The sequence below is a fragment of the Hippocampus bargibanti genome, linkage group LG03 (assembly GCF_051943395.1).
Source record: "Hippocampus bargibanti isolate YZ-2025 linkage group LG03, ASM5194339v1, whole genome shotgun sequence".
Classification (NCBI taxonomy): Eukaryota; Metazoa; Chordata; class Actinopteri; order Syngnathiformes; family Syngnathidae; genus Hippocampus; species Hippocampus bargibanti.
The window spans coordinates 14156895-14182321 of record NC_142736.1 but is presented as its reverse complement, the minus strand read 5'-3'; the positions used below and the strand labels follow the sequence as shown (position 1 = coordinate 14182321).

Sequence of the window (25427 nt, the reverse complement as noted above, 5' to 3'; positions counted from 1 at the left end):
ACAAAATGCCTCAGTTCTCCTGAACAAGTGATTGAACAAACGTGCCGATTGAGTGACAATGGTGATGCTGCTGCTTCTTACACTTTCTCCACCCTTGTCACACGCTGTATGGAAACATCTGTTTGATGCATCGGAAGGGAATCCGGGACAGACACGTATGGCGAGCCAGCAAAAACGCTCCTCAGCACATAGGCCTTATCTGAGATTATAAGGTGTGCGAAAGGCATAATGAACTACCTCAAGTGTGTGTGTGTGTGTGTGTGCGTGTGTGTGTGTGTGTGTGTGTGTGTGTGTGTGTGTGTGTGTGTGTGTGTGTGTGTGTGTGTCTGACCTGGAATTGTGCACTGATACTGGGCGGTTTCTTCTTCTTGTGAAGATGAAGCAGTGACTTGGTGATGCGGTCATGAAGAGTCAGGTTGCTGAGGTACTTCAATGACTTGACATTCAATAAGTGCTGTGAGTGGCAATCAAGATAAAACGCTGTCCATGAACATTCCACAATAGCATAAATGAAAGTGATCAAAAATATTTTTTCAGCTTACCTTTGGAAAAACTGGCTTGGCTTTGAAGTTTTTGTTCCTCCTATAAAACCATAATGAAAGAGATCAAAAATGAATCTGTCAATGTTCGTCTTTTCAGGTACATTAATTGAAATCAACAGGTACATTTTAATGTGTTTATAATGCAAAATTCTTCCATTTGTGAGACCACTTGTCGTCAAAACGTGTCTATCTCATCTGACTTTGGGTAACAGATGGAGAAGACCCTGGATTTGTCCCCAGCTAATCGCGGGGGACATACAGACAACCATTTGTATTGAAATTCCCACTTTTGGACAATTTGGAGTCTTTAACTAACTTGTTTGTTTTTGCGATGTTGGACAGAACCGGAGAAGCGAAAGAAATGCCATACAAGGAGAGAGCAGAAAAAAATGGACAGAGGAATGCGAGAGCAGAGAAATGGTGAGGCAGACACATGTCGTGTTGCTCTAGAAAGTGAAGTGGTGCTTAAAATAAAGATACCGTTTTTAAAATCCACCCCATTCATCCCCAAAAAGAAGAGGGTGCTCACATGAGAATGTCATGGGCTCGCTCCAGAAGCTTGCTGCTGGCAGAATTGATCAAGATACCGTCTTCATCTGCGGTAGAGCTGCTGGACGATAAGCGGCTCTGACGACCCACACGCCCGTTCCACATCAGGGCCGGCGAATTTCTACTTTAAAGCAAAAAACAAATTTGTATCACATTGAGCAATTCATTTATTCTTTCTTAGTGTTAATACTTTTTATTGGAGTTACAGTACAGTAAGACCTCAACTTACAAACACCTTATCTTACAAACTTTTCGTCTTACAAACGTCAAATTTATGAAAATTAAACTTTATAAAAAGCACTATTTTCATAATACACACCCACCACGGCTGGCAGAGTGATCTTCGGCGGAAGCACACAACCGAACAGCACCAGAGGTTAAGTTACCAACAGTCCTTATGGAAGGTATCCATAAGCCATCAACGACCAACAAAAAGGTAAATAAAACTTTATTTTACAGCACAGTTTATTTCGGGCAATTCCCTTTGACCTTCGACCTCCAACGCCATTCCATCAAGCCATAAATGACCATCACAAATGTAAATAAAGTGACTTTATGATACAATGCAGGGTATTTCTTTCATTACAATACAATAGCACATTTATTATACATAGAATAAGGTATGTTGTGTGTAGTTTTAAGGTTTATTTAGTTGAAAAGTATATTTTATGGAAACCCGGGAACGGATTATTCCCATTTTAATGGTTTCCTATGGGAATTTTTTTTTTAGATACACACTTTACGCCTTACACACTCTGTCTGGGAACCAATTAAGTTCGTAAGTTGAGGTCTCACTGTATTTTGTTTCTCTTTTTGTTGGCAATTGAAGGGGCACGACAATTTATTCACAAACCCAGAGCAACCAACCGATATTGCATGTACTATGACGACCTCCCCACGAGCTGCACGTATGTTCATATTCAGAACTGGAGCAGAATTCAAAATGCCCACCCCCCTTCCTATGCTTAAACATGACATGAGCTGCAAGAACCTGTGTTGGTAGTTTCAGCATTCTTTACAGTATAACTACAGCCTTCAATATCCAATAGCACAAATCATGTGATCACCCCGAACCTAAACTCTTAAAATTGAATTTTTCCCCGGTTGATCATCAGCTTAAATGAAAGATGGTATACACACGATGGCTTTTGTGTTAACTTATCTATCCCCATGGTTTCTGTAAGGGCTCCATTAAGCACTGCAGTGTGCATCGCCAGTTTAGTTGAAAAGCACCTTGTCGGGATTGAATATTTATGCCCCCCTAGCCATTTCTCACCAATACATAGCTGTGACTTTACATCAGCGAGCAAGCAGCTGCTCAATTAATTTGGAGACAGGAGAGCGTGTGAGTGTGAGAAACGGAGACCAAAAGAGTGGGCAGAAGTTGTAAATCAAATTAAGGAGGGATTTAACACCACAAGTGTGTCTAACAAAAGCAGACATGGGCGGATTGTACTCCCGGTCATGAGCCATGAACCCCTAATCTGATGGTTCGCAGCTAATTAGACAAGTGGTGGTTCAGAAACTGAGTGGGACAGCGTGACAGCCACCACTGGGGGCCAAAGCACTGATAATGGTCTCTTCATCGTAACAGATTACAAAGTGCCCCCCCCCCCCAAAAAAAAAAAAACAAATCAAAACAAAGGATAGCTCTGTTTGTAAAATATGAATAATAATAATATCGATGGAGCATCACTCAGATGTATTTTATCATCTGTATTTTAAACAACCATGAAACTCTATGATGTGGACAAATAAATGTATGTGAACTTACAAATAAAATGTAGGAGTATTATCATATATTTATTTTGGGCTATAGACTTTCCTCAATAGTTTGCATGATTTATTTTTGTTTTTGCTTTTGTCAAACAGAATATGTAATCCTTTTTTCAACACTATCATGGACAGTAGTTACTTTAGTGGACAGCTTACCACGTTATTGGGCTACAGGGTGCATGAAAAGGTTAAGATCAGAAACATGCCAAATGCAACGGAAAACTACATTTCTGATCAGACCCTTACCGTGGAGATTTTTCATAGGTGGTGTTACTCCCCTGATGGTCTGACAACGGTGGACGTGGACTCCTTCTGCTCACACCTGTTCACCAACAGACAGCATTGTGTAAACGTCACTCGACCTACATTCAAAATCTACATTCCAAGTCTTCCGAAAGTCAAAAAGAACATGACTTCGGTGTTATTGCAGTTTATGCTATGAGCCTCTTCCGGGTTAAGTGGCTTATTTAAAAAACAAAGGTCTGTGAGGGTTAAAATGAGTTACGCGTTAGTATCAATTTATAGAATAGGGCATTGAGTCACAATGCTTTAGTTTTGCTCTTTTACAATGACATACTCAAAACAGCATTGTGCTCTTGGATGGCAATCCTAATGCTAAAAAAAGTAAAAGGCCTGCAGTTTCTAAAGGAATTATTATAATGGCTATAATGATGCAGAAGTCAACATCTAAAAGCATGTGTTGGCCTAACTAGAAAAGTGATGGATTCATCAAATGGTTTATGGTTGTAATGTATACCGTTTTCAGTCTCATCAATTTGTACATTTTCACTCGCACCGGGAGCTGCAGGACAGCAAAAAAAAAAGAAAAAAAAAGAAATAAAGATATACATTTGAGCATCATGAAAAAAGACCCACAAAAGTGGCATGTGAAAAAAAAAACAGTGGGTCTATGTGTAAAGCACCCACTGTAGGAAAGAACAAAAGCAGCAAGAATAAACACATACACTGACCAACCGAACAAATATAATATGATATCTATTACAAGAGCTGTATCAAATATTACGGCTTTGGTGAATATAATATTGATCCGTGTAACAGAGACTGTTATAGATGTATTCATTGAAAATTTATGTATCTAGGCATGTATCTATGTATGTATGTACTGTATGCATGTATCTATGTATCTGTCTAGTATTTATTTATTTACAGTATTCTCCGGTGTATAAGGCACACCCCCAATGAATGGTGCCTTTTCAAACTTTTTTCATACATTAGGCGCACCTTCAAAGAATGAAACAGGCTTTTCAACTATAATATAGAAATATATGAAAGTTTTCCAAATATGAGGCACTCCACATTATAAGGCGCTACAGTAGAGGCTGGGGTTATTCACGACTTCTTCTACAAAGGAATATGGAGGCTGCTGACAGTAGTTGTGAGACCCGTTGTTGCTCAATATTTCCGGAAAATACGGTATTTATGTATTTACTTTTTGTGGTTGAAGTTGGCAGTGTTGCACTGTGCCGAGGTGTGCCGCATCATGATAGTATTGTCTAAGATTGTGGTTTTGGTCATTTCGTTAAATGACAGAGTAGGGAATGTGAGAAAGCCTATGACTCTGATCATAATGATCAATGTCGAAAATTACAGGGGGTCGTCAGCCACTGACAATGTTCTGTTCCTGGAGCGGTAAACGGACATGTGGCCACGTTGATCGCTAAGGTTTGCTAGCCCAGTCCATGAAGCATAATTCCAACAACTGGTAATTCTAACAATTGGTCGCATCATCTTTTGTCACCTAATAACATATTCTAACACCATTGATCAAACCGCCGTTGATTGGCGGCCATTCAGATTTTTTCATTTGTGTCGGTGCCGTCAAATGTGGCTTGCCTTTAATATTTCAGTTCAGGCAGAATATTGGACTAAGCTCTTGTATTGGATACCATGATATGTCATTATGTGTAACATATGCAAGTGGTCATAGTGTTATGGCTGTTGGGTTTCATCAATGCAACCCATCAGTCATCAGTCACCATCATCACGTAGCTATGCAACACGGCAACATTTCTGTGCGCTGTGATGGACAAGCAACTGCCCTCGAGGACAATAAAGGTCAAAAGTGGACACGGGAGCAGCGGTGATGGTTGCCTAGCAGCTGAAATTCGTCTCGACAAAGCAACAGCAACATGCATTTCTTTGCCGGCCCTGGATTCACAATTTAGTGATGTGGCATGCTGTGAAAAACGGCTACAAAACATAGCGTTCGGCTATGCAATGCAAGAGGGTAGACAGAGAGAGAGGAGGCCAACAAGCATCGAGGCTAATAACAGAAAACCAAACGCTGGAGACAAGAATCACATAGCAGTCAATAAAGCCTGTGAATTGTTGTCTTAAATTTGGGTGCCACGGTTCTGATCTCTCTTGGCTTGATTTAAGCTGCAGCGCAGTGCAGTCACGTTGATGTTGGTTGGCCTCATCCCCCTTCCTGAGTTGCCCAGCGGTCTCTGGGCTGACAGGTAGAGGAGGAGGAGTTATTTTCTTTGGCAGCCTTACTGTGCTTCTCCTCTTTGCATCTCTGCAGGATCTCTAAGCTTCTCTGATGCACAGGGTGCTGCAGAAAGCTAAAGCTATCCACACTGTTCAAAACTGCACAGGGAGCAGCGTCATCATGCCCTTGGAGAAGCAAAACAAGATGAGAAGAGAAACAAAGGGAGAAAGAAACAACATGGACATACAACACAGGGAAAAGAGAGAGCATTGAAAGATTAGACAGCGAAAGAAAAAAATGAGAACCAGCTCTCTACTGTAGAGGAACAGACATTGCAAGATATTGGGAAATGGGTAATTTTGCTTGAAGTGAGATTAATTATGATAGTAGTGGCCTTATTTCACATACGTAGTGTGTGTGGAGGCATGTCTGCACATATGTGTGTCTGGAGGGGGGGGGGGGGGGTCTTGTGTTTTAATACAAATACACTCTATAGATCATCTTGTTAACATCTCAAATTTTGTATGAAAATGATGTCATGATCTGCTACTATGGCAAGCAAAGAAGGAAAGATTTTATTTCATTTTAAAAATGTAATCTCAATAGTGAGTTGCTTGAGCAGAGCTTCCCTTTAAGCAAAGGCAAATACTGCTTTAGTTGTGCATTTTCTTTTACTTATACTTTTGAAACTCATGACATGTTCTATCGCATAGCAAATATAGTGAAAGTATAGAAAAGAGGCATTCGTGTCGGCGGAAAGTTTGGAGAAGGACAAAGAGCTGGAGAAGAAAAATAACATGTCAGCCATATGACGAGAGAACAGAGCACGAAAGCTAAGGAACAGCAGTTGAAAAAACATAAAATATGTCATGATGTGGCAGAAGCCACCAACAAGGAACAAACGGAATAGAACTAAGGGTGGTATGGTTGCCATTTGGTGGCTTTAAATCACTTTCTCGGCTTACAGCAGACATTAGTTTGCTGACAAAGGTTCATAAACATAGCTCTCCAGTACATTCCATGTTTGCGTGATAACCCGTAACTAATTTGAATACTTGTTTAAATCTCTACATATCAAAATCAATGTGATTTTACAGCACATCGATTTTTCTTTTCATGTTTATTTTTGGACAATATCACTCGCATCAAGTAGGTCGCCTGATTCCTCATTTTCAGGGCACTGTACACTCCTAACCGGACAAAAGTTTCGGTAATTCCTGTGAGAAGACTGTTTTTGTACTCACCAGCCCTCCTTGGGGTGTGTCTCTTCCCAGCCTCTCTGAAAGCCACCACAGCCCTGAAGTAAGCCCGGAGCACCGCCCAGCGGAAGGTGGCTGATGGATCGATGCCAATCAGACTGCAGATGAAGGCATTCTTGCTGCTCTTCAACAGCGCCACGATGTCTTGTCGCATATGGTCTGTGTTCTTCTCTCGGAAATCCTGTGTGGAAGACAGAGACAGACAAATGTTTGCCACAACACATCTTCAAATCAAAGAAGGGAGTATTTCAGGGTAGATCACAATAATGGATTGCAACAAACAAATGAGCAACTGGGGAAATTACACAAACAGATGGCACTACAGCTAAAATCATGAACAGCTTGATTTGTTTGTGAAAAGCAGGTCCTTTCCGGCTTGATTTTGTGCTCCACAATGTCCACCATTTACTAATCAATGTCCTCCATAACACGCTTTCACACCAAACATTGATGTGTGGTCTATCGAGTTACACACACATTTTTATAGTTGCCTTTGACTGACAGCGAGTAATGGAGCACACCTCCAAGGCCTGCTCCTGTACTGTTATCTTGATATTTTTCGTTTGTTTGTTCATGGTTAATTATCTTATGGTTTATTTGATAAATTCCAAGGTGCTCTTTCTATTAATTTATAGTAAATGGGGGTGATTACTAGGGCCCACAAAATGAGCTTCAAAGGTCGGTTGTTGATAAAAAAAACTTTAATTCATACTATACACCAAGTGCTCGCTTCACTCATTCACTGCCATTCTTGAATTTATTCGGGAATTAAAAAGCATGAAGCGGAGCGCCATTCCCAAATGTGTTCGGGTTTAGTTTTTTCTTGCGGGGGTGGTGTGTTTCAAGCTTCGGTCAAACCTCTGGTAATGTTTGTCCCTCCCACGAGGGGGAGGCATTTACCTTTTGTACAGCCGTCCCCACTTACAATGCAGATAACTCTACAACAAAGTAAGCTCGAAATAGACGTTCTTCTTTCATCAGACCAAAAAGTTCGCGTTTTTTTACGCTGCATTGAATGGTTATGTAGTCCTAATACTCAACCTTCTTTGGGTTCTGCAATTTGAGTGAACATGGCAAAAACCCTGGCACTGGAGTGGATACATATTCACACATCGTCTGGCAGTGAATGAGTTAATGATGGCCCCAACCATCGACGGTTTGTGATTATGAATGATGACCTTGGTTTTGCCCCTTCACGTGTGCGAGGAAACAACAGGAGTAAAAGTATGGAATTGTTTTAATTTCTGGTTCTGTTTTACTTATTATTACTTATTTTAATATTCAATATACATGTCCTCCAGAGCTTTTTTTGCTTAACATGTGTTGTATTTACAAAGCAAGTGACTGAGAATGAGTGTTTTCTAATTTAGACAGAAAATCTGGTGACCATTGTGTGATACCACCCAGCCTGCAGTTGAAATACAATAAATGGTAGACTATAACTTTGTTAGCAAAGTAATCTGAGGAATTGAGATTCAAATGTCAGTCTCTATAAGTCAACAAACTCGGGAAATTCAAACAAATGTCCAGTACAACCTCAAAGTGATGCTCAAACTGACCTTGACACCATATTTGACCTTGCCAGCATAGTGTCGGATAATGAAGGCGGGCTCCATGACAGCAGGAAACTCAATGTACCTATTCCCCTCATGCTGCCGCTTGAACTTATCCAACAACGTCTGGTTGGTGGCTTGTGGGAAGCTGAAATCCAAGACAGGTTTTGAACACGCAACAATCTTGGCAAAGGGCAAAACAATGGCTTTTACATCTGCGCTCCAAATGAAAACATTTTGAGGGAGGAGTTCTCCAATGAAAACACTGTTTAAAGCCACGTTGCAAACACACTTGGAAAAACACACCGGCATCAGCCACCCCGTTCCTATTATGTTCATCTCACTTTAAAATCATAACTAGATAAACATCTTTCATCCAAAGAGTAGAACAAGACACCACTACCAACCACAATTGTGTCAGATGAATTGAAACGATTTGATCTTTAACCAGTCCGACATTTTATCTTCTGACAATGCAGCCATTGCGAGACAATTGGAGCTCATACGGTCTCTTGCTCCCTTTTCTTATCAAGAGCCAGAACCGCTGCGGAAAATCAACAGATTACAGGAAGAGCAAAGGAATGAGACACCAGGGGTTTTTGAAATCTGAGCTCAATCAAAACAACGCCGACCCGATGCTTTGCAGGCCTTTAAGGCTCGAGCAACTTCACTGTCCAAATAGCGGGTCGTAATACATTACAAAAGACAAAACTAAAGATGTCTCAATGAATGATGGAGACATCACTGATCTCAGATGAGTGGGCCTGACTCACAATCTCTATTCCAATTCACCTCCTAGGTGTTTAATACAGTTGAGTTCACATCTCTCAAGTTTGTCTGCAGCAAACCGCTCCTTTTAAGACCTTGCTTTTTTAAAACAGTGGCACAATCACACAGGAACAGAGACCAGCTTTCCCTAAAGTGCTTTTACAGCAGGGGTGTCAAACTAATTTTTTGCCGCAGGCCACATTGTAGTTACAGTTTCCTCTCGAGGGCCGTTATGAATTTGGGGAAACCATTAGAATGTTTCATCTCCTCCACATATTACAGAAAGAACGCACAACAAATGAATGAATAAGCCGTTTTCAAATCTGAATTCAAGAATAATGACTGCTATTGTGGTTTACATACAACAATTCGAACTTTTTGTTAAGAATTTAGCAAGCATCATGGCATTGACATTCTTGATTTGCTTTCGCGGCCGAATAAAATGATATGATGGGCCAGATTAGGCCCCTGGGCCTTGACTTTGACACCTGTGTCCTACAGTTGGTCCAAAATGTCTCGATCTCTAATATGACGTTTATAATAGGTGAGTGACAGAGCAATTAACAAATACAAATGAATAATTGTTTTTTTTTTTTTTTCATGGTAAGGCTTGTGATTTCCCACAGACCGGAGACCACCCCCACCCCCTCTTCACACACACATTCCCCAAATAATTAAACAATGGGCTCACTTGCACTCTTCATCCAAGAGGTGGAACAAAGCTGTGGGCTTCTTGCTGATGAGATTGATGCAGTCAGTATTGTCAATGTAGTCGATTGTCCTCCAGCTTATGCCCTCTGCCCTGTAGTCCTCCTACAGGAAACACAAACACAACGCTCTCAACAAAACTGTACTGAAGAAAAAAAGAAGGTTCCGCAGGCAATTTTGCTTTCAAATATTGTTTCCCCTTTGCCTGTTATTTTTCCTGTGTCCATGGGAAAGAGCTTTAGTCAATAAAGATTTAATCTAGGGGATGCTTCATGAAAATCCCTGCAGTCTGTTTCACTCGTACACTAAAATATGGAATAGCCCTTACTTGAAAATATTTCACGTTTGATAAAAAAAAATTGGAGAGGCCTATTATGATGATTGAGTAAAGTCGTTGCGCATTCTGTATCGTGTTCTCATGTTAAAGGGAGGCTAGTCGGGGCAGAGGATACAGTGAACCCTGTTTATTGCAGAGGTTAAAATGCATGCACCCCAAAAGATTATTCGTTCATCGTATGAACAACAAAGGAGGATGGACGCAACTATGTCAACGATGGGGATGAGCAGCTTCTGCAAATTAGCATTTAGTACAGCGCTGCTTGAGCTAGCAGCATGGATGCAAACAAGAAGTGACTCGCGTCTGTTGCACTCACCTGTTCCAGTTTGAAGGTGTGCTGATTAAAGTAGTGCTGGAGACGCTCGTTGGCAAAGTTGATGCAGAACTGCTCAAAGCTGTTATTCTCGTAGTCCTCAAAACCAAAAATATCCAATACTCCGATGGACAAGATCTACAAGACCAGAAAATGTTTGGTCACCAAACAATCACAAATTAATTTCAGGCCTGACTTTCCGCTTTATTAATCAGGTGTTATTCTACCGGCAGGCATGTCTCTAGTTATCTACCTTGGTGGGTTCATCCAGGTCCTTGATGTTGAGCAGGGCATGGTTGATCCTGAAGACAATCCAGTCAAAGAGTGCACTGTACAGAGACTTTGCCATGGAGTCTCTCACTGTACCAGCCTCAAAGTACACACACAAACAGACAGGAAGATGGAGTAATGTAAATGTCGTTGGCTTCTCCAGTGCCACTTGTGGATTGTTGGGGATTTAAACAGCTTCAAGCTGCTGTGTTGTGCTCTTTTTATTTACTACTATACCTTGCTTCTGAGTAATTTTAGAGGTTTCATCTGTCCAAAGGAAAACTGTACACCCACAAGACCATCAATCTGAGACAAATTGATCGAATTGTATGAAACAAAACACACAAACACAAAGCGCGGACAAAATAATGCACGTATGTCAAATCAAATGACAATATTTCAATATTGTAGGTATACTATGTAGAATTGATGTAACATAAGTAAATCTTGCAAACCATGTTTGCACAAACTTGGGTGAACCAAGTTTTTTTTATAGAGTGAGTTTATTTCTGGAAAGGTCTCTTCTCAAATTATCGAGTAAAAATCTGAAACGTCAATTTGACCTTTCGATTGGAGAGGTGAGTCCATTTTTAAAAAGAAAAAAAAACTTCACAATGGGGACCCAAAGCAACAGCCCCTTTCCCTCCAAGTAATCAACCAAGTCAGATGTCATTTGAAAAAAAAAACTCAATCCAAATATCGAAATCATGAATTGAGGAAAATATAGAAGAGGATGCACAAAACCGGGTTAAATGGATGACATTGATTCGCTGTGGCGACCCCAGAAGGGAAAAGCCAAAAGGAAAAGAAGAAGAATTGAGGAAAATATCCATTGAAAGTTCGAGGAAATTGTCTCTTGCATGCTTTCGTGAATCAGTCAGAAGCGTTTCATTATTTAGAGGAAGTCCGACTCAAAACATTCCATATTCGAACAACACCACAACTCTAAACCAAATGACAAAACCCTTTCAAGAGTTTCTTCGAGGTTTTTAATGCAAATGAATGTATTGAAAAGGCAAGTGCATTGTTGCGCTCTTCAGCATTATTTATGATGAGACCACCCAGTGTGCAGCAAAAACAGTCAAAAGAGGCCTCAAACATTGGGGAATTTGTGACCGCCTTGAAGAGAATGTGTACAACATTGGTCCTTACCCTTGGGACACATTCTTTGGGATGAGAATAGATATTTTTTGATTAAATCAAATCGAAGCGAAGAGAGGGTGACTGCCACTCTTGAAATATCAAATACCGAATGTAAGATGCTGCGAGGAATGCATGAGCTGAATGTGTTTACTCATACCAAGTGGCGTCACTAGAGGCATCCATGAACAGTCTTTAACACATTTACTAAATGCGCTACCCAACTGTGATTTAGCCAAAGCACTCATTTTACACGATGCAAAAGAATACAGTACCGTACAGTGCACGTAATAAAATATATGAATAAAAAAACAATGTCGATAATGACCAATGCTATAAACTTAAAGCTGATCTAGCATCAACCTGACATTGGGTGGTATCTAATCAATTTGTTAAGCTGCGGATGTCCTTTGACTCATTCAGATGGCTCGCATCTGCAGACCTTGACTTTTATTTGTTTTCCAACCAAAGTTCCCAATGAAAACCATGCAGGGGCTTGAAAAGTCTGACCATCTCGAAACATGCTAACAGACTGTGGGTGTGTGGCAGTGTGTGTGTGTGTGTGTGTGTGTGTGTGTGTGTGTGTGTGTGTGTGTGTGCGTGCTTGTTCATGTGTGACTACAGACTGGCGGAGCAGGAGTAAGACTACAAGAGCAGGTCTGCTCTTGGTCCTGGCTGTCCTGTTAACATGTCCAGGTCAGGCTGGAGAGTTGACTTATTGAGTTGGCAAAGCGCCCCTAGACACGCTGCACACCAAGAGAGTCATTTGGAGTTGAACCACAATTGGCTTCAAGTCAACTGTACATTCTGTACATACCTGACTGACTATAATGTGTATTTATGGTTGATACCACTTGAGGAATCCTCACCTCTGCCAGTTTGTAAGGGACAATTAGCTTTTCGCCCACAGTAATCGTCTTCCGCGTTGTCAGCGCTTCAATCAGCATTTCTTCTTTGACCTGACCATGACATGACAAAGAATAATGAACTGAGGTTTATGTAGGTGAAGGATGACAATTTTTGACATCAATATCATTGTGAATGCCTGCAAAAAGAACTGCTGGGATGGAAGCTTGTCAGGAGACAAAATGACATTCACTCATTCACTGCCATTACCGAATTTATTTGTTAATGGTATTTGTTCGGGTTTTTTTCCATTCCACGGGGGGGGGGGGGGGGGGGGGGGGGGGGGGGGGGGGTACAGCTGACCCTACTTGCACCTCATATCACTCTCGACCCATATAATTTAGGTAATAACTCGTTTTCCTGATGAAAGAATAGAGTCTAAGGTTTTGAATGCTGTATTGAATGTTTATGTAGTCCTAAAATTCAATATTCTGTGGCTCCTGGAATTTGAGTGAAAATGACAAAAAGTGGTCACCTTTTTGTACGTCTGGCAATAAATGAGTTAATATATTCAATAAGGATGGGCAGCCATGTTTAACCTGAATCAGAAGTCCATTATCTAAAGCTTTACAAACAACGGCTGCCTAGTGTCCCGATCATATTCGGGGCATGTTTTTCGTCATTGAGAAAAATCAGTCTTGCATATGCATATAATCACTAACTACTGTCATGAAATGAAATGAAATAAACTTTGGGTGCAAAGTAACAGCAAGGGACTGATTTCATGAGCAATGAAGGATTACCATTGCAACTGGCAAGCACTGCAACCAAGAGTCACAGATGATGCCACTTCGATGGCCTCACAAAAATGACCAAAACATATCATACATGCCTAAATGCTGACTCTCAGTAAGACTCAAAGTACTGTTGACAGTAATAATCCATCTTTTCCAAAACAAAAAGGAATAAAGAGAGACATCTTGCTCTGCATTCAGCATCATCTTTAAATACTCGCTCTGTGATGAGCTATTCTTGTAATTGTTTACTTTGGACATTTTTGACTTTGACAAAAACCCAAGCTGCCGATTTTAATTCGACTTGGTCGGTATCCGTGCTGATTAACCGGAACAGAAATTCAAGAGAGTAAATGTGGAAACACTTTTCAGTGTTTATCTTTTTGGCACAGCATGATTGAGGAGTACCTGCAGGAGTTCTGAAACCACAGGCAGCACTTCTGGGTTACAGATGTCAATAGAGTCATCTCTGTAGGTTTTTCTCTTGTAGCGAATGTTGCCCAGGTGGAGGATGGCAGAGAGCAAAGAGAAGATCCTGAAAGAAAAATGGAAATAAAAACTGGTATGTTCTGTACAATCTCAATTGCATTGATTATGAGAAAAAAATGATCAGTACATGAAAAAAGGTACATTAGGTTAAAAACTATTTGTTTATGTTTTCCCTTGAATTAGACTCTAACTTAAACATATTTATGTACTTTGCATAGATGCAGTGTTGTTAAAATCATTTGTGGGATAAAAAAAACAAAAACAAAAAACAAAGGAAAATAAATAATTTTAAAGCTTCTTCCAACAATGGGACTTTTTAATTACAATTTTCATTTTTGTAAAAGTAAAAATAATCAACTAAAATTCTGTAGTTGCATAAGCGGCATACCAAACATAACAAAAATAAAACAATGCGAGTACAGTATCTCAATTTTTTTTTCACAAAATGAACGTAAAAATTTAAAACTGTATAATTATGGCCAAAGGAATTTGGATTTGTGTTTTCATCATCAGTTTATGGGACACTGTAAAGTCAAGCAGACTATCATGTTGACAATGCAAGACTTCTTTTTTCACAGAGTGCGTGCATGTGCATGTGTGTGTGTGTGTGTGTGTTTGTGTGCGTTTGCGTGTGTGTGTGTGTGTTACAACTTTGGTGTGCGTGCGTTTGAGTGGGCGGGTACATGTCCATCACTCACTGTTTTCGCGTGGAAGGAAGAAAGCCCACCATCTCCATCCCCAACTGAAGCCTCTCAAAGTCGTGCTTCAAATCTTCTCCTTCGACTGTGAAGCAGTCCTGCAGAATGTGGAAACAAGGAGTCATTACGCTCATTACACTGTAGCAAAAGGCAACGTGCTATGAAGTGGAGAAGCACTGACTGACATTGCTGAAATAAACCCTGCATTCATGTTTTTATGTTTACAGCGTCTCGCAAAGATGATTTTCAAAAGAGGGAATTTTTGTTTAGACTAGAGAGTGGAAGAGCAAAACGATGGCCTCAAGCATCACCGCGAGCATTGGACCATGCTGACAGGATTGCTGAAAACAGCTGAAGGGAACATTCGCCAGCCAGAACATGAAGAAAACAATCTTGTGTGCTATACAATACAGAAATAACTTGAATGCCCTCAGTAAATGGGAAGGGTCGTCTGTATCCTAAATGTATTCCAGAAAGAAATCAATTTTAACTACATGACAGGGCTAATTACCTAAACTCAAGTCTACAACTGGTAGTTCGTTGGGTCAGAAGGCTTTCATAATTTATTTATTTATACCTCTCATAAACCAAAAAGAGGTGCAAACTTTATGATAAATATACTTCCATATGATGCATTGAAGTGTAACACAATACAACTATAATTGGCGGTGCTGTAAATACTGTTTTGACAGCGTATTTGTGACACGCACCAAAATGTAATGCGGCTTTTGGAGTCAATGTCTTTGGATTGTTATGTTGTGGCCTGTAGGTTTACAAAATATGCTGCGGACAAACAAAATGGGCAGCAAACAAATATGAAAATGACTTGCATTCCAAACCGCTTCTTTGCTTTATGGGCCTTTCCACTATGGTTGCAATAATCATCACATTCCGTTGCGTCAAAAACGTTTAAAATGTAAGAGTCACACGAGAGCTATTAAGCCTTTTTCCTGCATCACTGAACAAGAACAACTGCCTGGTCGATGGCAATGACTTGCGTGGATGAATACAAACCAGTTGCTTGAAAACTGTTCTGGGATAATATCATCATCTTGTATCTTTTTTTGGTATTGCAGTTGAGCTGTGGCCGAGCCCGGCTGACTTTGGGCTCGAGGCAAGCGACGCCCTCAACTGGTTGTCAGCCACTTGCAGGACACAAGACCATTCATAGCCACATGCATACCTATGAATAATTAACCAGACCTTTATGTTCTTCAAATGAGGGAGGTCGCCGCAAGACCTAGAGAAAACCTGCACGAGTGTGGTGAGAATGTGCTAAGTCCACAAAGAAAACAGAAGCAAAGAATCAAACAGAGGCCCTCTCGATTTGTGTGTAAACATGCTAACTAATGCACCAGGTTGTATTCATTTGCTTCATGATTTGCGATTGTTTTATGCTCCTTTCCTTCTTCAAATTGAAAAAAAAAAACATTTCGACAGGATGGAGTTTCTCTGAATGACAAAAGTTCTTCATGGATGCAGAGTAGCACAATGAATAGGTGAAGTTTGTGCGCAAATAATTTCACCTGACAAGAGAGGGGGTTTTAATGTAAAAAATGCTGACAGTATATATTCTTGGAACGTCTGACTGGCAAATAACTCATCCCCACATGTAAACATTCCATTGCTCACCTTACACAAATATGAGGGAGGGTGGGGTGTGCTTTTCCACTTTTCCACACTTCTTTTGACGATCCGTGAATAAGAATACTGTATCATATTCGACCCAGATATAAATATCTAGTGAAGTTCTTCATTGTGAGACAGTTTTTTTTCTTATCTTGTTTTCAGTCGTACTGGAGTGGAGATTCACATTTTGGGACTAAAGAAAACTATATTGCATCAAATTTCTAGCCCCAACCCTTTGATCTTGGAAAAAAGTATCAAGTCTCTTAAAAATGAATGAAAATCGCAGTACAGTGAGACCTCAGCTTACGAACACCTTATCTTACGAACTTTTCGTCTTACGAACGTCATATTTATGAAAATTAAACCTTGAAATATGCATATTTTCCTGATGACTCCACCACGGCTGGTGGAGTAATCTTCGGCGGAAAAACACCAAAGCACATGACCTTCGGATCTGGCGGAGTGATCTTCGGTGGAAGCACACGACCGAACAGCGCTCCAGCCGGGCCACCTTGCCACAACCCCTCTCATTGAATGCACACGTTGATCGCCTCCTTGGAGCTTTTTGCTGATAATTTTACTATTATGGGACCGAAAAAAAAAAAAAACTCACCACAGGCTCGTGTTCAGCCCAAGAAGACACAAAATAAAATCACTGTTGCTGAGAAGAAGGAAATAATTGAAAAACACGAACGAGGTGTGCGTTTGTGTGATTTAGTGGCCGAGCACGGCTATGCTAAGTCAACCATTGCTACCATTCTCCGGAACAGCGAATCCATCAAAGGTGCGTCTGTTGCAAAAGGTGTTTCCATGCTCTCAAAGCGACGGTCTCGGGCAATCGAAGAAGTTGTAAAAGTTCTGTTAATTTGGATTAACGAAAAGCAGCTATCCGGCGACAGCGTGAGTAAAGCTATTTTATGCGAGAAAGCACGGCTAATTCACGCCGATATCGCCATGCGCCAATCTGGAAGTTCGCGCTTATTGAGGATTTTAAAGCCAGCAATGGATGGTTCGAGAACATCTGAGGGTGACGAGGAGGAGATGGCTGCAGCATCAAGTGAGCTCATCAAGGCAATGTTGGCAAAGTGGAATGATGTGCAGGCTTTTACCGAACAGTTCCATCCAGAAAAGACTGTGGCTATGACAATCATCAACATGATGAACGATAATGTGATGCCTCAGCTTCGTAAGACCTTACAAGTCAGAAAGCAACAGGTGTCACATCACAAATGTAAATAAAGTGACTTTATTATACAGTGCAGTGTATTTCTTTCATTACAATACAATAGCACATTTATTATACATAGAATAAGGTATGTTGTGTGCAGTTTTAAGGCTTATTTAGTTGAAAAGTACATATTATGGAAACCCGGGAACGGATTATTCCCATTTTAATGGGTTCCCATGGGAATTTTTTTTTTTTGTGATACACACTTTTTGGCTTCCACACTCTGTCTGGGAACCAATTAAGTTCGTAAACTGAGGTCTCACTGTAATAGCAAATGAGGCTACAAATAGTGGTGTGCATATTGAAAGGGAATGGTAGGTTTAATGAGAATTAAGTAACTTGCCTTATTAGGAAATTACCACCATCCATTCAAAATGTATTTTGAATGGATGATGACGATAATGATTACAACAATTGACCTGCAATGTTATTGTGACCTTGACAAAGAAATAAAAAAAAATATGATCAAAGATCAAGGTCTGCCCTCGGACAAGGCGCCTGCTCACAAATCCTTGCGCATTTGACACTCCCTGATTGAGGAGAACATCACTGGGCAGGAGACCACTTGCTCGTCTCACGATGTGGCCCAATTGGTTTGTTTTGTCAAACTAGAGAAGGAGTTATGTGTTTTCGATTCAAAATATATATTTTGCGACACTCTTCCCTGAATTTTTTTACACAGCCTGTATCCATTCCATAAGAAAATGACCGCATAAACTGCACAAAACAAACACCTTGTATTCATGTGACTTGGGGGGGATCTTATTTCTGGAGGGTGGAAGACTATATGACCATCATAGGAAAAAAAAGGATTCCATACAAGATACTCAGTGTCAGTATATGATCAGACATACCAACAGGCAAGTACAGAGAAAATAAGGACAGATACAAAAAAAGAAAAAATAACCCAATGCAAACCAGGAAATACCCAAAAGGTACACAAAAAATGAACTGAAACAGAAAGGTAATGTGCCGTGCCTTCTGTGGCTTGTCGAAAACGTACATGTGCAACTGACACTCAGATACTGACCGCTTCGCTCTCACAGTAACTGTCCCAATGGAGTCGGTGGGTTCTCTTTGTCATCTGGAAATGTTAAGGTAGAGTTTACAGAGCATGAGGTTAGAATTAGACGGCAGCATTCCATGATGACATAATCCATTGTCAACTTGAACACGTACGACACACAGGTTACAGCAATCAACATGCAGTTAAAAAAACATAGTTGCACGTCACATACACATATAGACTTTGACATACAGCACAAGCACATAAGATCAAAGCTGCTGAACATTGGTTTTAGAGCAAAAATAGCAGTCATATTTTCTCCGAAGCTCACTATGAGTTTTTATTATTTCATACATTTAAGTCTCTTAACCACAACTATTTGTTAGATGACGTAACAAAATGATATTACAAATACATAATCCATAAAGCGTACCTAAAGACTGGACACGTGGTGGGGTGCACAGGGTGCATTCAAGAAATGATTTTAGCAACATTTTTTTTTCAACAGGAACATTGATAAATAATGTTGACAATTTGATTCCCAATATTTGTGATGCACATGTTGATGCCCTTTGCAAGATTCATGTGAACTTTTATTATTGCTATCCTCCTTATGTTTTTTGGGACAGCCTACGTTATTCTACCAACTTTGGATGGCCCCTTGATAAAGTGAACTTGATAAGTCATCTATGACTTTTGATTATTACTTTTACTTGAACAGATGACAATATCGAGTCATTGACAGTTTTAAAATTCCAAATGAGTCCTTGTGTTGTCAACCGATGAAGGCCATTTTTGTAATTATGAATACTCACATTCTCAACTATTAGTATAAAAAATAATAATACTAAAAAAAACTCATAGTTTGCTTTGGCAACGCTTGCTTTAATATTCCCAGTCTTTAAAATTAGGAATAATGCAAAAAGAGGAAGATGTAAAACAGCCATTTTGTCACCCTGACAATGTCAGGATTCAATGAAAACAGAGTTATGAATGTGGACAAACGAGTGCTAATCCCGAGCCTGCTTAAAACGTCTGAAAACAGGTTGCCCTTAGTTGGCGGTCATGAGGGGGTTGTGAAATCTGTCCAAGGGTGTGTATTTACACTTCACAGAAGAGACATAAGGGGAACAAGCAACATCCAAAAGAGGAAGATCATGAAGAGAGAGCAAGAATGTGGTAGAATTTATGTATGCATGCATATTTGTCTGTACAGCTCAGGGATGAGGAGGAATGTACGGAATTCCCTGCTCCTCTCAGCGTAGGCGATTTCATGGGAGGGGAAGAAGTCGCCCGTAGTCATGGTACGGCTGTCAAAGCTCTGAGGCAGCGACACGTTGTCCACATGTTATGTTCCCCACAGCATTTCATAATTGTGAAAATGTGACTTAATTGTTGTTCCAACCTGTTTTGCTCATGAGCTGAAGCACATTTAACATTTAACATCTAACATTTAACAGTTGTCAGTCTGTGTGTGTGGGTGCACGTTCCACCCCTTCTCCATTTTTCCCTCATCACACCAATTGTCATACAGCAAAAGTAAGCACACTTAAATCTTAAAAAGTGCAAAACAAACACACCACTTCCAGACAAAACTAAGTTTTTCTATCTGAGCCGATCCAACAAAGTTCAACCTTCAGTAGAATACCAACAAGCCAGAAACAATACATGAGCTTCTATTGCTTAAAATGAAAGGGTCTACTTTAAAGGATAGTGATAGTGAGTCCTACCTGACTGAGGTAATGGTATTCTTCAGGTTTCATGAGGTGAAAAGCAGCCCTTTCTTCATCACTCGTTCCTGCCAGCAGGTAGTAAAACACATGGTAGTTTCTAGAGGACACAACAGAGTAACCTCATTGAGGACTTCAACATAACAAACAAATAAAACAAGAAAAAAAACAACTTTGATGTATGTCATAAAAATCACCATTTCGCTCTCTTAAGATGCTTATTAATGGCCAAAAAAGAAAAAAAAACAATGCATTTTCAAAGAAGAGTGGGGGTGCTTATTTCCATGACACGTAGCGTTTAGCTTTGGTGTTAATTATAAACACCTGCAGTGTGCAGTTATACAAGATTTAACAAATGGCCATTTCTTGGCCGCTGGTTTTGCAGCAATTAAAATGCAGATTATTCTACCCCAAACAAAGATCAACTGTAAACTTCCGATAGCCCCTTGATTGATTTTTAGAAAATCCCAAATACAATATATTTTATGTCACAAATAATTATTGAACGTTTGCAAAAGGAATCGTTCTTTCCGAAATGAGATGCTGAGCGACAAACCCAAAAGTACTTCACTTGTCACTTCCAGACAACACTTGGTGGAAAGTGTACAAAGAGAGTAAGAAATCGATTAGTAAAGCGAGGTTTCAAATTTATTTGAAGAGATCCATGTGTTGAAGGAAGAGGATGCTGTTGGCAAGATATACTGTAAATGCTGATACAGAAAATGTGCCCATATGGTATACTTTGGTAACCAAAACAAAAAAACACAAATTCTCCCGATGCACACTTACATCTATGATGACAGCATTATATGGACGAGTACCGCATTTGCTGCTGTATAAGGCACACCAGAGTATAAGGTGCACGCCCAATGAATGGTGTATTTTCAAACCTTTTCCATATATAAGGCGCACGGACTATAAGGCGCACCTTCAATGAATGAAAAAAAGTTTTCCAAATATATAAATAGATAAAGGTTTTCCAAATCAAAAGTCAAAGTCAAAGGCAGCTTTATTGTCACATATGCTAATATGCATGACATACAGCACAGATGAAATTACTGTCCTCTCGGACCCAGCATGCAAGGCACTTATAATGACTTATAATGATGAAACATAAAGCACACCACATTATACAATGCTACAGTATAGGCTGGGGTTACGCACTACTTCTACTAAGGAAAAGTGAGTCGGTGGCTGCAGACAGGTGTTGTGAGACCTCGGTTGGCTCAACTTTACTTCATATATAAGCTGCACCTGCGTATAAGACACATGGTCATTTTTTGGAGAAAATTGAGGCTATTGGGTGTTCCTTATACACCAGAAAATGCATTATAATATTTTGAATTGAATGTTTTCATAAACAACAGTCAGAGTTACGCATTGATAGTCAAACGTACCTTTTCTGCAAATCTCGGTGAGCTAACGCAAGTCTTTTAAGTGACCATAACAAAGACAACGCCGGGATAAAACTGATGCGAGAAAATGAAACTGTCATTCAGATTTTCAGGTCCTCTTATGTGCCTATGACATGACGTCACTCGCCAGAACTTGCCGAACAAAAGCAGTGCTATTGTTAAGCGTGTTGCAATGGGTCCAACTATGAATCTGGGTGGGTTAGGTTAAAAAAAAAATCTATGCTGAAAATAGTTTTTGCTCCAAGTATTACTCAAAAGATGGTTGGCCGAGTTTACTTTGCTCTTGACCTTTAAGCTTCCGCTGTTCCTTATTACTGGTACTGGAGAAAAGTGACACACTTGAAACAAGTTCAAGTTCAGGTCAACTTTATTGTCAAATGTGCTCTATGGGCAACATATAGCTTCTTCTTCTTCTTTTCCTTTCGGCTTTTCCCTTCAGGGGTCGCCACAGCAAATCAATGTCCTCCAGCTAACCCGGTTTTGTGCATCCTCTTCTCTCACAGCAGCTACCTTCATGTCCTCTTTGACAACATCAAAGATACAGCACATATGAAATGTCTCTTCTTCTCAATCAAAGGATAGAGAGAAGGCGCTGCAGGTGCCATTTTCTATCATCTTCTTGATACATATTGTCTACCAAAAAGTAAAACCGTAAAGTTATACAAGTTTTGGGGTGACTTCACATTTCAATACACATTACATAATGAGCACACAATGCACCACTGGAATTTCCTGTAATGCATATCTATGTGATTGAAGTTTGGCTATACAGTGGTACCTCAGCTTACGAACGCTTTAGCTCACGAACTTTTCACCACACAAACAATAATTTCGCGAGCATATAGTCTTGGCTGACTAACTAGTTTTCGGCGGATGAACACCAAACCACATGGTTGAACAGTGCCACGGTGCCTGGTGGACTAGTTTTTGTCACCCCCTTTCTTTGAGTGTGGACGTGGGTTGTTATCAAGGGTCGTACTTTTGCTATTATGGGACTGCTAGTGTTAAGCCAAAGAGGACACAAAAGAAAATTATGGTCGAGCAGAAGAAGGAGATCATCGAAAAACACGAATGAGGTGTGTGTTTATGTGACTTAGCGTCCCAGTACCAGTATGCTAAGTCTACAATTACTACCATCCTTAAGAACAAGGATGCTATTAAGGTGTGTGTATGGCTAAGGGCATTTCCGTGTTGTCTAAGCAATGGTCTCGGGCAATAGAAGAGGTTGAAAAACTGTTAATTTGGATTACAGAAAATCAGCTAGCAGGGGACAGTGTGAGTGAGGGTATTATAGCCCAGAAAGCACGGCAACTTCACTCAAATATCAAGAGGCAACTACATCAACGACCATCACAAAGGTAAATAAAACGACTTTATTATATAGTTCTCAGATCTCTTTAATTACAATACAATAGCACATTTATTATACATAAAATAAGGCATATTTTGTGTAGTTTTAAGGCTTATTTAGTCGGAAATTATGTTTTACGGGGACCTGGAAATGGATTATTCTCATTTTAATGGTTTCTTATGGGAAATATATGTTTGGAAGACAACCACCAAGACACCACGGCCATTTCCAGTTTGCATATCGGCCCAACCGCTCGACCGATGACGCCATCTCCAATGCGCTCCACACAGCGCTCACTCACCTGGAGACCAGAGATTCCTACGTCAGAATGCTGTTCATCGACTTCAGCTCAGCATTCAACACCAATCATCCCCCAACAGCTCACCGACAAACTGAGCAAACTGGGGATCAGCACTTCCCTGTGCAACTGGCTGCTGGACTTCCTGACGGGGAGACCACAGGCAGTCAGAGTTGGAAACTCCTCCAGCACAATCACGCCGAACACAGGGGCCCCCCCGGGGTGTGTGCTGAGCCCCTCCTCTTCACTCTGCTCACACATGACTGCTCACCATCATCACCCAGCTCTACCCTCTTCATAAAGTTTGCAGATTACACAACTGTGGTGGTCCTCATCAACAATGATGAGGAGACAGCCTACAGGGACGAGGTCAGCCGCCTGGCCACGTGGTGCAAGGACAACAATCTCTGTCTGAATGTGGAGAAGACAAAGGAGATTGTTGTGGACTTCAAGGAGAGTGCACCCTCAGCATGCTCCACTAACCATCAGAATCAGAATCAGAATCAGAATCATCTTTATTGCCAAGTATGTAGAACACACAAGGAATTTGTTTCCGGTAGAACACGCTGCACTAGTATCGTCGTCAAAAAAAACTGCTAAGTGGCACTATACAGTTCCATTTTGGCTACTGTTGAAATACAGTATACAATACATCGACGATGCTGCAGTGTACAGAGTGAGCAGCACCAAGTTCCTGGGAGTGCACATATCCGAAGACCTGTCCTGGAGCCACAACACAGCATCACTGGCCAATAGATCCCACCAGCGCCTGTATTTCCTCCGCAATCTCAAAAGAGTTGGAGCCCCGACCCCCATCACGACCTCCTTCTACCGCGGTACCATCGAGAGCATCCTGACCAGCTGTATCACCATGTGGTACGGGGCCTGCACCGTGTCCTGCCGTAAGACTCTGCAGCGCATCGTGAGGAGAGCTGAGAAGATCATCGGTGTCCCCCCACCCCCTCTTTAGGACACCTGCCTCACCCGTAGAGCCATCAGGATCGCTGGCGATCCCACCAACCCCTCCCACAGCCTGCTGCCATCGGGTAGAAGACGGCGGAGTCTCCGAGCCAAGACCAGCAGGCTCAAGGAGAGTTTCTGCCACCAGGCAGTCAGGAGACACAACTCCCTTCCAGCCCTGACCCCTGGCCCTTCCCACTGCCACACTCACCGAACTTTGAGTACACGCTACACGCTGTACTATCATCCTGAACTCTATTTTTTGTTCTTTCTGGTTTTTTTTCTGCAAGACCTCACTTCAACGCTTTTTTTGTTGTTTGTTTTTGCATTACTACATTACGTCACTTTACATACGACACGACCTCACTTTACATTCAGAAATTACATGTATTGTCTGTTGTCAATTGTACGTCTTTTTTAGCCACATTATAAGTGCCTTGCATGCTGGGTCTGTGAGGTATGTCATGCATATTAGCATATTTGACAATAAAGCTGACTTTGACTTTTCTGGGAACCAATTAAGTTCGTAAGCTGTGGTATCACTGTATATTTTTCTAAGAAACACTTACCGCTCATTGTGCTCCTGATAGACCAGTCTTGATTTCTCCAAGAGGTACTTCTCCACATATGCTCTGAAACCATCATAGATATTCATTTCTTGATTTCAAAATCATCATGATCAGTAACATGTTGTGGTTCCTTACCCTCTCACAGTTCCACTCTCCTGGTAGTTAACCTGGATGAATTTTCCAAAGCGACTTGAATTGTTATTGTGGGCTGTCTTTGCATTACCAAATGCCTGAAGAGGAAACAGAGAAAGACACAGTGATAAGAACAAAACTTATGTAGAACAAATACCGGGGCAGTTACAGAACAAGTAGAGAAAGAGACAGTGTATTATCTGATACGTTGACTTTAGCGCCAATGGTCAAGGGACGTATTTGAAACAGATTTAGACGTGTGAAGAACTTATTCTCAGATCAAGTGTACATGGTGTTTTGAATTTGTACCCAGCATTGTTGAAATGCCGTTAGTAAGGATGGCGCAGAGCAGGATTTTCCTCTTTCGTTGTTTCAAACAATCACGGCCGGAGACAGAAGAAGAACATTGTTTTTGGGTCGTAATCAGAGAAAAAAAAAACAATTGGCAGTGTAAGCTCGGCATTGCACAACTCTAAAAGGTAATAAATACACGAAAAATAATGAATGGGGTCTGTGTGGCCATGTGGAACATGTAGCGGTTGCCTTTGTAGGATGCGAGTGTATTTCCCTCAACTTCTGTTGATATTGTATGGCTGCCTGCAGGGGAAGTACTAT

General features: G+C 40.8%; 1 protein-coding gene across 8 annotated transcripts in view; it reads right to left on the bottom strand.

Annotated features, from left to right (window-relative positions):
- The window catches only part of myo9aa (myosin IXAa), a 108106-nt gene that overhangs the window by 21554 nt on the left and 61125 nt on the right, over positions 1–25427 (bottom strand). For 2 of the 8 annotated variants that reach the window (XM_088992102.1, XM_088992094.1), the window contains exons 3-20: positions 24816–24910; positions 24681–24743; positions 20088–20187; positions 18382–18435; positions 14495–14592; positions 13716–13842; positions 12537–12626; positions 10511–10627; positions 10261–10395; positions 9591–9712; positions 8138–8279; positions 6564–6759; positions 5385–5504; positions 3625–3669; positions 3114–3189; positions 1072–1215; positions 543–582; positions 332–454 (exon numbers count right to left, since the gene is read on the bottom strand). In XM_088992102.1, the coding sequence (XP_088848228.1) occupies positions 332–454; positions 543–582; positions 1072–1215; positions 3114–3189; positions 3625–3669; positions 5385–5504; positions 6564–6759; positions 8138–8279; positions 9591–9712; positions 10261–10395; positions 10511–10627; positions 12537–12626; positions 13716–13842; positions 14495–14592; positions 18382–18435; positions 20088–20187; positions 24681–24743; positions 24816–24910 (1887 nt within the window). The remainder of the gene's footprint in view (positions 1–331; positions 455–542; positions 583–1071; positions 1216–3113; positions 3190–3624; positions 3670–5384; positions 5505–6563; positions 6760–8137; positions 8280–9590; positions 9713–10260; positions 10396–10510; positions 10628–12536; positions 12627–13715; positions 13843–14494; positions 14593–18381; positions 18436–20087; positions 20188–24680; positions 24744–24815; positions 24911–25427) is intronic. The other 6 variants (XM_088992096.1, XM_088992097.1, XM_088992099.1 and 3 more) reach the window with 6 other exon arrangements.